The sequence below is a fragment of the Penicillium psychrosexuale genome (assembly GCF_028828465.1).
Source record: "Penicillium psychrosexuale strain IBT 29551 chromosome Unknown utg000003l, whole genome shotgun sequence".
NCBI lineage: Eukaryota > Fungi > Ascomycota > Eurotiomycetes > Eurotiales > Aspergillaceae > Penicillium > Penicillium psychrosexuale.
Window position 1 is genome coordinate 3,378,761 of NW_026643188.1, and position 14,326 is coordinate 3,393,086.

At 49.8% G+C, this 14,326-nt stretch overlaps 6 protein-coding genes across 6 annotated transcripts; 3 read left to right on the forward strand and 3 right to left on the reverse strand.

Moving 5' to 3' along the window:
• Positions 1 to 642: 642 nt before the first annotated feature.
• N7518_005171 (chitin synthase export chaperone) lies at positions 643 to 1,912 on the forward strand (the record flags this gene model as incomplete). Its single annotated transcript, XM_057186098.1, has 7 exons — positions 643 to 672; positions 748 to 783; positions 861 to 951; positions 1,024 to 1,111; positions 1,168 to 1,261; positions 1,313 to 1,646; positions 1,698 to 1,912. The coding sequence occupies 7 exons, from the start codon at positions 643 to 645 to the stop codon at positions 1,910 to 1,912; spliced, it is 888 nt and encodes a 295-aa protein (XP_057042868.1).
• Positions 1,913 to 2,737: 825 nt separating this feature from the next.
• Positions 2,738 to 3,225, forward strand: N7518_005172 (uncharacterized protein; the record flags this gene model as incomplete). Its single annotated transcript, XM_057186099.1, has 3 exons — positions 2,738 to 2,831; positions 2,911 to 3,068; positions 3,118 to 3,225. The coding sequence occupies 3 exons, from the start codon at positions 2,738 to 2,740 to the stop codon at positions 3,223 to 3,225; spliced, it is 360 nt and encodes a 119-aa protein (XP_057042869.1).
• A 460-nt stretch (positions 3,226 to 3,685) lies between these two features.
• N7518_005173 (uncharacterized protein) lies at positions 3,686 to 4,245 on the reverse strand (the record flags this gene model as incomplete). Its single annotated transcript, XM_057186100.1, has 2 exons — positions 3,686 to 4,154; positions 4,229 to 4,245. 2 exons carry the CDS (start codon positions 4,243 to 4,245, stop codon positions 3,686 to 3,688), a joined length of 486 nt encoding a protein of 161 aa, XP_057042870.1.
• Positions 4,246 to 4,719: 474 nt separating this feature from the next.
• N7518_005174 (uncharacterized protein) lies at positions 4,720 to 9,336 on the forward strand (the record flags this gene model as incomplete). The annotated part of the gene is made up of 3 exons (XM_057186101.1): positions 4,720 to 8,868; positions 8,925 to 9,113; positions 9,172 to 9,336. 3 exons carry the CDS (start codon positions 4,720 to 4,722, stop codon positions 9,334 to 9,336), a joined length of 4,503 nt encoding a protein of 1,500 aa, XP_057042871.1.
• A 710-nt stretch (positions 9,337 to 10,046) lies between these two features.
• On the reverse strand, positions 10,047 to 11,908 carry N7518_005175 (putative Na/H antiporter; the record flags this gene model as incomplete). Its single annotated transcript, XM_057186102.1, has 5 exons — positions 10,047 to 10,403; positions 10,472 to 10,880; positions 10,931 to 11,013; positions 11,068 to 11,741; positions 11,791 to 11,908. The coding sequence occupies 5 exons, from the start codon at positions 11,906 to 11,908 to the stop codon at positions 10,047 to 10,049; spliced, it is 1,641 nt and encodes a 546-aa protein (XP_057042872.1).
• A 448-nt stretch (positions 11,909 to 12,356) lies between these two features.
• On the reverse strand, positions 12,357 to 13,704 carry N7518_005176 (RNA-DNA hybrid ribonuclease; the record flags this gene model as incomplete). Its single annotated transcript, XM_057186103.1, has 3 exons — positions 12,357 to 12,783; positions 12,860 to 13,427; positions 13,503 to 13,704. The coding sequence occupies 3 exons, from the start codon at positions 13,702 to 13,704 to the stop codon at positions 12,357 to 12,359; spliced, it is 1,197 nt and encodes a 398-aa protein (XP_057042873.1).
• Positions 13,705 to 14,326: the final 622 nt, after the last annotated feature.

The window sequence follows — 14,326 nt, forward strand, 5'->3', positions numbered from 1 at the left end:
ACCATATTATTGTCCTCCGGCAAGGGTGGTCACCACTTATCCCTAAAAAAAGAAGAGAACAAAAAAAAGAAAACAATATCAGCACTGGGTCTAGGGAGATCTGTACGTATCCAGAAGAGTAGAGGAACAAGGACTGTTTCTACCCATCGCAATTTTATACCGTTCAATACCTCCGGGCGAGAGTACTATTATTAGCGACTGGACCCAAGGAAGCACCATTTCCCACGCTTCAATTTCCAAAGTTCAATTGTTTTGATCCGATTGGAATCGCATTCGAGTCGGATTCGAGTCGATTTCGATCGAAATTCGTCCCGAAACACTTGGAAGTTCAGACGAGGTTTTTTTTCACTCTAAGCCACTAGCGCCAGCCCTGTGAGTCCCCCGAGTAACCTGTGGAAATCAGCTTGAATCATCTCTTATTTCCCATCAGCTCGCTATTCACGCTGCACGGCTACACAGCTATACAGCTACACACGGTTTCATTTCTCTACTTCTTCACCTTCAAAACAACCTGGTCCCACTAGAGATCCACCGATCTGGACTGGTCCTCCACGCGGGTCAAGACGCCACCCCAGTCTGAACACTCTTTGTCAACATTGCCTCACGTCTATTCCGCCTCTCATTTGAAATCCCCAATTCAAAATGGGGTCCACTCAATTCGGGAAATTTCACGTAAGTGCGGATCGATTCTGGAGACCGACCTCCTAATGGGCAGATACTGACCGCACACCTGTATGGGTACCACAGGACTTCTGTCGCGACTCGACCCTACCAGTTTGCAATGTGAGTGAGATCAGTCTGAAAATTCCCTATAATGGCTCCCTGGAATGTCAACTGACTGTATCATTCGTCGTGTACAGCTTTTCACCAATCAAACCGCAACTGATGCCTTCGGCGCGTGCGATCTGACCGGCATTCCTCTCAGTGGGGATAGACACCTTCGGAACTTAGGTACGATCTGCAAGACCGAGGTCGATGTGATTGGGGACAAATGATATGAGCACGATTGCTGATTTTTGATAGGTTCGATTCTGCTAGCCTTCATCGCCATTGTCTTGAGCTTGGGTATGATATGGAGATCGGACAAGAAGCACGCTGCTGTCGGCCGGAGGTATGGAGTATCTTTGTTCGCTATTGAGATGTCGACTGACATGGCGGTATCTGCAGGGAAATGCAATTATTTTTGCTCGGTTTCATCATTATTGAGATCTGCGAAATATTCACAGTGGGCGGCTTCCCGCTGCACGACGCAGTCCGAAAGGTAGGATTTCTACACGATAGACTCGAGGCCTCAGCTGACAGAAACATCTAGGGATTTTCTGCAGTACACATCGCCGCGATTACGGCGAATTGCTGGGTCCTTCTCATGAACGCACTGGTTGGCTTCCAATTACTTGACGACGGCACCCCAGCTTCCATCGGTCTCATCTGCGCATCTGCTGTGGTCCTCTTCATCGGGACAGGCTATATTGCATTGGACACTGCATTCGATTGGACTGGCCGCTTCCAGTCAAGCCATGATACACCAAATCGCAACATCGCCCTCTATGTTCTGTACCAACTCTTCCCACTCGTCTGCATTGTCTTGTTCTACGTCCTAGAGGCCGTACTAGTGCTTCGGGTTCTGGGCGAGTTCCGCCCAATGCGTGGGTTTACCACACTGGACTCAAAATAAACATGTGCTAACGATGCAACAGTGTATCTCAGCGGTGCTGGCTTGTTGTTCGCAATTGGTCAAATCTTTAATTATGTTATCAGCACCCACCTGTGCCAGGCCTCGCATGGCAAGATCAATGGAGCTTTATTCGAAACTCTCTTCACCCTCCTTTCTGTCTCCGGGGTCTGGGCCTTCTGGAGCAGTATCACCGAAGACGACTGGCCTCTGCCCGTGGGTGGCGGTGCTTATAACTGATTTGATAAGTATTCCATTTGCGTTATCTATTGACTTTGCTTTTTCAGTCTCTTGCGTGCGAATATTAACGCCTCTAATTATTATTTTTTGCCATACATACTTTCTTTACGCTTGTTTACGAGTCTGGATCTTGAACTGGGATTGTCGACGTTGTGATACCCCATTTCCTTGAGTCATGTTTCACGATTCATCTGCCATCTCTTACCTTTACGGTGGTTATCATGCCTTGTTTTGTGACTCGTTCCAGCCCATCTGTGTTTTTATGAATTTACCTGCGGCAGTTTCGATCTGCCAGTCTGACTACTGGTCGACCACTTCCCTGTCGGCGTTTACCCGTTATTTTGTTTTATGAGAGATACCTCCTCGCCATGTACTTAGTTGTAACCCATGTCAAATAATCGACTTTAGCTTCTCCTTTCCTGAGTTCATTAACGCTAACTAAAACAGCCGATTCTCACCCCTCATTTATAGGAGGGCTTTTGTGCAAACGCCCCTCCAGTCTCTTATATTGGTCTCTGATGCTACCTACCCCCAGTACGGACATTGGGGAAAGACAAACTTTCTAATGCGACTCGGTGTTACCACTAGGGTATGCTAGTTTGCACATCGCTCTATACGCCATCTCCCAATTGGCCACCAATGTGGCATCCATGCCGAGGGCTGAGTGTCCATCCCTTGTGCTGCGACTCTTAGTACTTCGGTGTATATAATAAGCAGCTATCTAATCCAACAACAGCGTAACTCCCTTTATAGCCCAATAGATACCGAATTTGGACCTACCCCTCTCGTTTCTTTGTTCTTAAGTCTCTCCAGAAGTTGTCGGATATGCGCTTCAATATCGCCACTCTCGTCCTCGCCTCGGGGTTCGCCTCAGCTACAGGCACAGCTCATGTGGCCAATAATACCTACATCCAGACCTGTACATATCTCTTTTCATAAATCAATTCTTCGAATGCAAGTTCGATAAGCTAGTATACTAATACAAGGTATACGCATAGTGCAACAACAGAATCTAGATATCGTCCGGCAGCTCCCACAGATGTGTAGTCTCGCTGCTTGTCTCAACTTGACAGCCCAGATTATGTGTATTGCTAATGCCATTATCAATGGTGATCCGGCTGCTCTGCAGAAGTGCCTAACGACTTCCATGAGTCAGGTATATTTCTGCCTTCATCGAGTGAACAAAGACTAAGATTCGAGTCTAGATCTGCTCATGTGTTGCTTGTGTTCCAGCGGTTGAGAATGTGCTTGCTGCGCTCGGTATCTGTCCAGTTTCGAATGATGATGACGACGATGAGCCTTCTTCTGGGTAATGGCCATGCAGTCCTCGGCCACGTGCTAGTTAAAGGTGTTGTCATTGCATGTCATACATAGTTTATGCTTCTTTCCTAGTATAATAATGCTAGTTAACTGTCTTTCTCCTCTTTTCATCTCTATCGGCGTTCATGATTAACTTAGTATCAGGGACATATAGGTAAGGGCTCCAAGGTTAGACAACAAGTATCGCATTATGTCAGATATAGCCACGGCTTTCAAGGTTGGGTTAAGTTACGACAGTAGAGGAATCTATATCTCTAGCAAAAGGTCATCCAGTGATTGTCAGATTAGTATAGAATTAGTTATGTACAGTGGGTATTTAGAGGTGTTCAAGAAAGGAGGATATCGAGTCCTGCACCTGAACTGAAAACACGAGACTCGTAATTAATGTACGTGAAATTCAAAGTCCATTTGAATGTATCAACAGGGAAAGCTTAACCAAAACCTTTACACACCTCATAGTCGAACTTTGACATCGACACATGGGAGAGTCCACTCCCGTCTCCCCAAGAGGCTGCGCACCCACTCCAAGCCGACTCCTGTCCACTCGGTGGGCCTTGGCTCCATTCCATTAGGAGAAATTCGTTGCTGGACACCCTCCAACACAGCACCGGCTAAAACTTTGGCGGTGGAGTTCATAGTATCGAAAACAAATTCCGTTAGACCCTCGCCAGACACTGTTGCTTCGTATGTGGCGTTGCCCGAGATGGCATAGTTGCTAGGCTCCGAGGTATAGCGTGGTGCAAACCAATTACTTCGTAGGTCAAAGATGCACCGGTCTGACCAATGACATGATGAGACGAAGAGAATCAGGAGCAATGCGGAGCAGTAGATACATGGCCGGTGGATGATGTATGTCAAGGCAACAAACGAGATGATAAAGAGCGGGGAGGCGTTGGTAGGAATAAAAAGAAGAGGTAGCCAGCTATAATATGAATCATATGGGTTAGTCTAAATCCCCTACTTTGCTGCTGATTGCTAGTTGATTGCTTCTCTTACCTTCGTAGACAGAACATGATGGGGTTTGCGGGCGCTGGCCTTCTGACGGAAAGGTGCAGATTGATAGACAAAAGTTTTATTTGACGTGATTTGGATATCCTGGTAATCCAGTGAGCTCACCACCTTCGAACTCAGTAAGTGAAAGTGGGTTAAAAGAAGTAAAAGTAATCCGATTCACTAATGACGCGAGTCGGGCAAAGAAATAACTAGCCACAGTCGCCACAACTCGGCAGGCTCCAGCCACACCCACGGCTTGAACAATATTACCGAGAGTTCTTCTCTCCTTCATCCTCCCTCTCTACTTCACCACGTTCTTCAATTTCATCTCTCTTTTCTCGTACTTATCTTTGATTTGCTCTTTTGCCGCCTTTTCTAGCCTTTGTGATTCCCAATTTCATACTCTGTCCCTCTCGAAAGAGAGCTTCTGAGAGCTCTGCAAAGCTTGGATCCTCTCGGCGGAGGTCGCCTGTAACCACGGCGTAACGGCAGAAATGTCCACCCCCACCGATCTCCAGGCTCTCTTAGCCAGTATCCGGCCTCGTCCTTCTCCTTCAAACACTCCTGGCCAGGATAACCACCAGGCCCAGCGCCAATCGTATTACCAGCCTGCTCTGTTCCCGCCGCACCCTCAACAGCAGCAACCTTACGATGGTCAGAGCTACCCTCATCCCCAGTCGCATGGTTACCAACATCCATCAGTATCCTCAACTTCCCAAAGTCCTGCCCCAATGAATGCTCCCCCTCATCAGAGCTCTGATATCTTGAGCCCTAACATGCCTTCTCCTCGGGGCGAATGGCCCCAGCAGCCGCAACCGCAGCATACCAACTCAGGCTCTGTGGACCTTTTGAATCTTCTGAGATTCAGCCAGCGTCCCGGTGCTTCACCTCAGCCGCAGGCCCCAGCTGCAGCTCCCGATCACTTGCAGCCCCCGCCGGTCCAGGGAGCTCCTTCGTCGCACGGACGAAATATTTCCGCGTCTGACTTAGTTGCTACTTTGTTCGGTCAACACGCCCCTGCCGCCCCTGCGGCTGCGCCTGCTGGTCCTCCCCCGGCCTTCCAATCTGGTCAGCCTGAGGGCCCTAACGAGAATACACAGGATATGTTACTTCGCCTGCTCAACCGTTCTCGGCCAGGTCCTGCTGTCGCCGAATCACCGGCGCTGGCTTCAACTCAGCAGGTACCATATATGCAGGCTATCGTTGATGAACATCAGAACCAGACAGCCAAGAATGTCTTCATGGAAGTTGTGGATGAGAGTCCAAGGGCGCCTGCGAACCCGGAAACGGTCGTATCGCCCAACTCGAAGGACTCAATGTTCACCTATGTCAACCCGTTTGACCAATTAGCCGCTATCTCTCCTGTTAATAAGTCTCCTCAGTCCGCCTCTGGTATCCAGAGCCCAGCTGTTGAAGTGATGCAGAAGCAAAAGATCAATGTTTCTACTAAGCTGGAGCCTTCCCAGACACCCGAGCTTGCCGCCCCCCGGGAGGGGACCCAGTCGCCAATCTTGAATGAAGATCAGAGAGAGGCTGTGCATGAGGTAGTTGGTCGTTTCGTAAATGAGATCAGCCGCTCTCTCAGCGGCGATGAGCCTCGGGCTGCAACGGAAGTCAAGACTGCTGTGCCTACTGCCCAGGAGAAATCCTCTGAAGCATTCCTTTCATCAATCGCTAGTCAATTGCGCGAGACTGCTGCTGAAGCTAAAGAAGCGGCAAGCTTGACCCAGGTTGACGAGCTCGTGAAGGAGACAGAATCTCCCACGGTTCCAGTTGCCCTGAAGGTGACCGAGAGCACTGAGGCTCTAGCTGACAGCTGGGAGAGTGCGGAAGACAGCGCCGAAAAGGAAGAGGAACGAGTTGTCTCTGTTTACAACTTCCCAATGAGGCCATTCATCTCAATTGCTGTGAAAGCTACGTCTGGCAAACTTACGACCTTCCGTGACGACGATGTCATGGATATTGCTCGTCTAAAGAAGGAGTTCGATCAACTTGACAGGTCGCTGACAGCGGCTACGTCCGAATATATTGTGTACGCACTCGCCAAAACTGGTGGCATCAGAATTATTCGACAGGACGATGGTAGTGACCGACAGGTGTTCCGTTCCACTCGTGATCGAGTCTTCAACGTTGCCCTGTGTACAGCTCCTACCGCGGCTGGTGACTCCGAAGTCCAGGCAATTCTCGGCATTGGAGTCAGCGGCTCTGTATATTGGGCTTTGATCTCGCGTTCTGGGAAGGATTTCTTTGACATGGATGCCTTGGAAAGCGAAAGCTTGATCTTCCCACCTTTCCCGGCCTCGGACGAGAACACCTCTGGTGGCCAGCTGAAAACGCGAGCCAAGCGGAGTACTCGTCACACCAACTTGTTTGCCATTGGTCGGGGCAAGAACATCTACGTTGTTTCCCCAAAGGCAGCAATGAGCCCTACCTACGGCGTCTCTGGTACCCAGCGGACAGTTAACACCGAGAAATTCTTCAAGGAGCGTGCATTGAAGATTTCCACTGGTAAAGCCGGCAAAGACTTCGCCTTCAGCGATGATGATTCCGTCATCGCCTCATTGGACAAGACCGGCCGACTGCGCTTCTGGGATATAAATGATATGCTTAATGACGCAAGCTTTGTGGAAGGCCCTGCTCCTGCCGAGATCCGGGTGCCGTTGACTACCTTCGTCACTGGCTCCCCAACCGAAAAGTCCTGGCCCACTTCGGTCCTCTTCCTCGATAAGCTTCGCGCTTATTCGCGGTCTATGGCGCTCCGTTATGTTTTGGTTGGGCTCAAGCAAAACCACACCTTGCAGCTCTGGGATATTGGGCTGGGCAAGGCCGTGCAGGAGTTGAAGTTCCCGCACGAGAACGAGTCCGATGCTATTTGCAGCGTGGCTTATCACCCATCATCGGGTGTCATTGTCGTTGGCCATCCCACTCGTAACTCTATCTACTTTGCTCATCTTTCGGCCCCTCGGTACAATTTGCCTCAGATGTCACAGGCAGCCTACATCCGAGACCTGAATGATAAGGATAACACCCTACCCAAGCCCGAGTCCACTGCTTGCTTGAGTGGAATTCGGGAGATCTCTCTCGGTTCCAAGGGTCAGCTGAGAAGTTTGGAGCTTCTCCCTATTACCAAGTCCGCTACTGACAAGCGCGGCACCGAGGAAACTCCCCTATTTGAGCTCTACATTATGCACTCTCGCGGTGTGACGTGCTTGAACATCAAGAAGGAGGATTTGGGCTGGACTGCGGATAACAAGGTTATTCGCCCTATTGATGCGTTGGAGCAAGGCGTGATTGAAATCAGTGATCTTCAAACTTTCCCCACATACGCCACCGATGATCCATCTCTCAACGGTGACACCGCTTCTATCCAGTCTCGCGTTGGTCCGAAGGAGTCGGCGAAAAAGCCAGAGATTGGAGAATTGGCTTCTGGAGTTGCTCCTTCGCGTAACGCTTCGCCTATCAAGTTGGCTAAGAAGAAGGAGGAGATCAGTGAGGCACCTGCCGTGGTCGAGAAGTCTGAAAAGAAGAAGAAGAAGAAGGCATCAGCTGCCACCGAGGCTGCTAAGGCAAAGGAGCCATCTCTCACTGCTGGTGTCGAACCTCTGCCGGTCCCCTCCGCCGCTGCCAAGGAACTCCAGACTCTTGCCTCGTCTACTACGGCGATGGGTGCCACCCAGGCGGCCGAACATGCAGTGCCCGGTTTCGGTCTGTCAAGTGAAGCTTTCAGCAAATACATTCAGACACTGCAGGGCAGTGTTTCAAGCGAGTTTAACAAGAGTCTTGGCCATGAGTTTGAGAACCTCCATCGTCGCTTCGATGATGAACGTCGCAGCTGGGATGCTGCCTCGTCGGCCAAGCAAGACCAAGTGTTGCGCCTGGTCTCTAGCACGCTCTCTGACAACGTCGAGAAGAACTTAGCACGTATTGTCTCAGCCAGTATCCAGACCGATGTTATTCCTGTCATCGCCGATGCCACCTCTGCAGCAGTCAATAAGCAACTGAATGGCGCTGTCTCTCAACAGCTTGGAGGCGCGTTCAATGAGGAGTTGCGACAGGTTCTTCCCAAGGCTGTCATCAATGCTATGCAGCAGGCACCTGTGGTAAAGGCTGTCTCAGATTCGGTCGCACAGAAACTTGCACCTCGCATTGAGGCGGAAGTTACCCGGGTCATGCAGTCTTCGATTACCCCCATGATTGAGAGTTTGGCACGTATCACCAAGAAGGTGGAGTCGGATATGGAACGTCACTTCCAGGCGCAGATTAACTACTACGAGGCCCAACGCCAGAGTGATACCGCAAAGATCGAGGAGATGTCGGCCCTCCTGCGTGGCTTGTCCAATACTGTTTCTTTGCTGGCCGCGAATCAGGGCCACCAACTCCAGCAGACCCAAAGCCCGCAGCACGAGATCCTCCACCGCGAGATATTGAACGCCAACAAGCGCTCGACTAGACAGCCAAGCGAGAATCAGGTGCGCATGCCGCAGCCCTTGTCTCAGCCTGTGCTTCAGCCTCAGGCTATCCCGGTCCAGGCCCCGGTCCCGGTTCCTGTCGCTTCCCCTGTCGCGCGATCCCCCGAGGAAATCGAAATGGGGGATATTGTGCAGCTTATCAATACGGCTCACTATGAGCAGGGCACTATCAAGGTTGGTTTCAATCACTTCCATATATTCGATGTTTTTACTAACGTTAAATTTCTTAGTGGCTCCAATCGAACCAGCAAGCTGATCTGTTTGACAACTTCTTTGTCCACATATCTCCCGCCTACTTGTCCCGACTTTCTGCCATCGTCATGCTCTCTGTGGCCGTTGCTGTCACCACTACCATGCAGACCAACATTGGCCAGCGCCTCCACTGGCTCGAGGTGGTTCTCCAAAATGTGAACCCAAGGGTATGTCATTATCCTTTCTCAAATGTTTGTAATATTTTTACTAACTCTAGCTTTTTAGGACACGGATCTCCGCGAAGTTGCACCTCGTATTCTGGACATCATGAGCCAGCGCCTCAATACCCTGTACATGTCAGTCGTTGAGCGCAACCCGCATGACCCAATTCTGCGACATATTTCACCCCTCGCTCGCCGTGCCCGCGAACTGCACGCCAGCCTTTCTTAAACTGCGTTTTATTTCTCGCCTTTTGCAAGTTCATGAACTCGGGGCCACGATGAGTTCATGATCTCGATACGGACCCATCAACGGCGTTATTATTTTGCTTTTTAGTATGACGTGTAATGATATCGAAGGAATGACAAAGACAAAACCAGAAAAAAACACATGTATCGATCGGAGAATATAGTCTCTCTGGTAATCTTCGGGGATGGGTGGAACGGTTATCTTGGTTATCAGGTCAAACACACCTTGACGAGGTTATGAAGTTTCCTTTGATTAGGACACATTATTTGATACCAATGCACACCACTTGTATTTGCTATTTTTCCGAGGGCATATTCTATGCTGGTCTAGGCATGGCACTGTGAATGCTGGTAAAGCTTTGTTCAATCTCTCTTGCTTGTATTTGTCTAGTTCTTGTACTCTCATGTTATTGAGACTCTATCGCTTAAGATTTAAGAGCATCCGGAATGACGAATGGTGCAATGCTCGCCAATTTCTCGTATGTCTCCATCAGCTCGCGCTGTGGCCCGTTCAACTGAAAGATGACACCAGCTCCAGCTTGAACCAAGCACGATTTCGACCCGGCTAGCAATTTACGAGGAATGATATAATGACCCACGCAACACTTCGCTCTGCTAATCAAGCAATTGGATGAATCCAATCAAAGCGAAGCATAGCCGTACGGATCGATCAAATCCCAGGTGCAATTAAGGCTAGGTCTTGTTATCCCCGCCTGTGGTCTGCTGAATAACTAAGTGGGCAGGTCTCTCTGACTCAGGCTGACCGACGCCGGGCTGCTGAAACGGTGAACGAGGACGAGGATGGATCACCGAACTACCAATGCCAAAGAATGACAAGCTGGGGTTTGCACCCCGGAAACCACGCTTGCGGCTGCGATAACTCGCATCCTCCCCCGTTGTGAGAGGTGTGGCCGTGCTGTGGGTGTGGCTGATGTTTGAGATGGGGACCGGCTCGGGCCCCTCGTATGTACTGGTGCTGATGACGCTGGAAATGGTCGATGGGAGGTGATAGCCAGCTTTTCCAATGGGGACAGAGAGGCCATGTACAACCTGGGTTTGGTCAGAAGGTGACTAAGATGGGAGGGATGTAGGTTAGGTTATTTAGGGAGGAGACTCACAATACTGCAGATTACTAAAAACCAGACCACAACTTGGATAGTCTCCATCACTTGCTTTACGTCCCCTGGCACCTCGCCATCGACTTGTATCTTGCGCAAGAATTCACGGCTGATTGACAGGTAGAAGATAGCGCCCACTCCGATGGGACCGAAGAAGCCGACGAATGCAGCCTGGGAGACGAGCTCGATCTGCGGGATCCATTTGTGCATGGCCAAGACGATTGGGAGGCGGCGGACTAGGAGGATCAATATTCCCAAGAAGATGAGCCGATTGATTGGAATCACGCTGTTGTTCAGGAAGGATGACCATGGGCAGACCGCTCCAAACCACATAAAGACAGACAGGTTAAGAAGCATGTCGATTGTTGGTTGGAGGGAATCGTCTATGGTCTCAAGGCGGAACCAGTCACTGTCTTTGTTAGCATTCATGATATCATAGCCTGCATCGAGGTGACCTACTCTTGCGTGAATACATTTCCAGCAATGAAACAGGCCAGAAGATCATCTGTTCCAATCAAACCACAGGTTCCCACGATGAACAGCTATTTGAGAGGTTAGCAAAGCACCTTTTGGGGGGGATTTCGAGATGAACTCACTGCAAGAGCAATGGCAAACACCAAAAAGCTCTCCCGGTCAACATAGCGCTTCTCCTCTGCCCAGTGCAACAGCTTCCTCGCAATCCAACCAACCACAGTTCCATAGACTATGCTCAACAGAATAGTATATGCCCAGGTCTCATAGAACCACAACGCCATCGCCTTCCCCGCACCACCGCTATAGCTCTGGCTTCCCATCCCAGTATACTGGAGGAGATAAATGGCAAAGAAAAGGAACGGGTAGCCAAGGCCATCATTGGCGCCAGATTCAGCGATAATGATTCTCTGCAGCTCGCGGGGAACATGTTTATCGGCAAATTTGCCCTTAACAATGGAGTTGGATAGAACGGGGTCGGTTGGGGTCACGCATGCGCCGACGACCAGGGCATGGAGGAACTTAAAATTCGGAACCATGGCCCAGATCAGTAGGCTACTGCACATCCACATGGCAGCCATGCCTGGTCCAAGGAGTAGCCCTAGGCTCCGCCATTCGATCTGCAGATACCGCTTTGGGAGTTGGACTCCGGCTAGGACCAGCTGCACGCCTAGCACTAAGCGGGTAAAATGCAAAGTGATTACCTCGAGGTTTTCTTCAGAATGGAGTGCATAGTCATCCGGTCTGATGAAATTGGCTGCATGGGGAGAGAATAACACTCCGGCTAGCAGGGAGATTACTATTTCATGTTAGCAAATGTGGTGATACCAGGATGACTTAACACTTACATGCTTCGGATAGGTAGAACTGCTCCTTGCAAAGGTAGGATACTAGTCCGAATAGGGAAACAAACCCTCCGAGCGTCGCGCAGACGATGTTGAAGTTGATCAAGGCGAGTGTCGGCATTTTTGTCTGCACTATATCCCGCTTGGAATGTCCTGAGTTTTATTTGGGGGCGATTGGGCTCAGATGTATCAACTAAGGGAGTATTCTGGATTCAGAAGAGTCAGATCAATGAGATCTAGAGACTTGGGTAATGTCTGTATGTCCTGTATGTCAAGGTCAAGCCAATGTTATTGAATCATAGTTTGAATTTCCTGTGTGATTGTAGGCAAGATCATTTGGATATATTGAAATGACTTTGAAGCAAAGAATGGTAGCATTTGTATGTTGCTATGGAGGTGAGGAAGATATAAAGATACGAAGATGAGATGTCTGTGGTTGGGACATCCCGGGTCTTGGCACATGACCTATAGTACATAGAGAACTACAGAGTCAACTAGTTACTTGTGTACTAATTGATATTCCTATTCCATTGGATGCAACATTCTCGCTTTGTTTTTTTACAAAATGCCTAGTAGTCTTCATCAAACAATTCATCGGGCACCTCTTGGGCCACATGCAGTGCCTCTGCCTTTGCAGCCACCCCCCTTTGGGCTCCATTGACGGCTAATTTATCGGCCTCTTCATTGCCGGGGTCTTTATTATGACCTTTAACCCATTCAAACAAGGTCTTCACCTTAAGGTCATTGCGTTCCTCGATTTTGATCAGAATCGACTCAACCAAATCCTTGTTCTCAACTGGCTTCTTGTCCCGGGTCATCCAATTGTTGCGACGCCAGTTGATAAACCATACGGTAACACAGTCAATCGAATATCGGCTGTCGGTGATTATGGTTACATCTCGGTGCCGAGGGGCAATATCAATCGCCCGAAGGATCGCGGTCAATTCAGCGCGCTGGTTCGTTTGACGACTGCCCTTTAGTGGCTCCGATACGTTTCTGCTGGGATAAGTGACGGAAGTTAGAAGACGTGGTGGAGGGTAGTGAAAATAGCCCAATGTGCGAGTGTACGAACCTTGCATCGCCAGGCCCAAAGTATACCCCTACCCCGGCCGATGCTAATGGGGTGCCATTCCTTAATGAACTCCCATCGGTGTATATCCGGAGCATCCCAGGGATACCCGTTGATTGCGATTTTGTTGCAGTCATCTGGGGGGCTGTCTTGTACACCACCTGGCCAGTAGCTGGGTCTAGGATGACGTTGGGGTCGAACCCATCCTCCGCTCCTGTCGGCAGTGGGCCGTCGCCTGGCGCAAACTCGACTCCTTCTGCGTTTTTGGGCTTTTCGGGCATTACCATATGAGGGCCAGAGGGCCCAGTTGCCACACCGAACCCGACTGGGGCCTGTGTCTGCCCTTCCCGTACAAATTCCTCTGCCTCTTCACGGGTGGAGAACTTGCGATATCGAGGTCGCGGAAACCCGCGAATCTGCTCCTGTGCCGTTGTCCAGTCTGTGTATACTCCAGTAACCCGGCCCCTTTGGATACCATAGAATCGTGTGTTCTCTGAGCTCTGCGATTCGGTTGGGAGCTTGACACCGTTCAGAAACGCGTTGGCTGCTTCTTGCGAGGGAAACGATTGGACTAAGGAGCCTATGTGTCAGTCTCTGGCTAAGTTTACGCGCCTGTTGGAAGAACCAGTGCGAGGAGCGCACTCACAGATTGCTCCCTTGAATCCCGTTATTTGAGCTAGACAATCATTCCACCCATAGTAGATACCGGGTTTGTGACCCGCCTTGACGGCATAATATTTGGCCGGTGCGTTTCTCTTGCGTTTTGCGCCTGCGACCGGCGAGGGAGAGGGTTTCGATCCTGGTGAAGCTTTGGGGACCGGGCTCGGCGAGGGTGTAGTCTTATTCATTGCGGCGGATTGAACGTCGCTGGGGGTGGAGGCGAGGATTGTGAAGGTGGGGGAAGCAGAGAATTGCCTCTTGTAGGACCCAGTTGTTGGAAATTCACTATTCGATGTTGTATTCGTGGCTGGGCGGACAGGAATAAATCGAGGAATAAATCGCGGGCAGCTTAGAAGGGAACACCAAGGTCCCAACTTCAAGGCTGACCAAACACGGCCGTGAATTTTGATTTGTTTGAGATGTGTGTATTTTTGGGATATGAAACTGAGAGGTAGAGATGATCGCTTAGAGGGTCGAGGAATTGGGAATTGGGAATAAAGAGGGGGGAGGAAGGGGGGGGGGGGATACTCAATTCAGCCTGTTGCCAGCGCTTGACGATCTTGATCTGACGCAAATTCCTAGTTTTGACGAAGATATTCTTTCCTGTGTTTGGTTTGCTAATTGAGCTGGATTTGATTGGATTTGATTGGATTTGATTGGCCTTGTTTTCCTATACGTTTATGCTAATTCTAATGTTTGTATATATATCCTATACCGGTATATCTTCCGTGTCACAGATCAATCCCTTGATTTCACACCAAAAAATAAGACAAAACGAATATATGCTAGGTATATAGAGCTAAAGCCCTA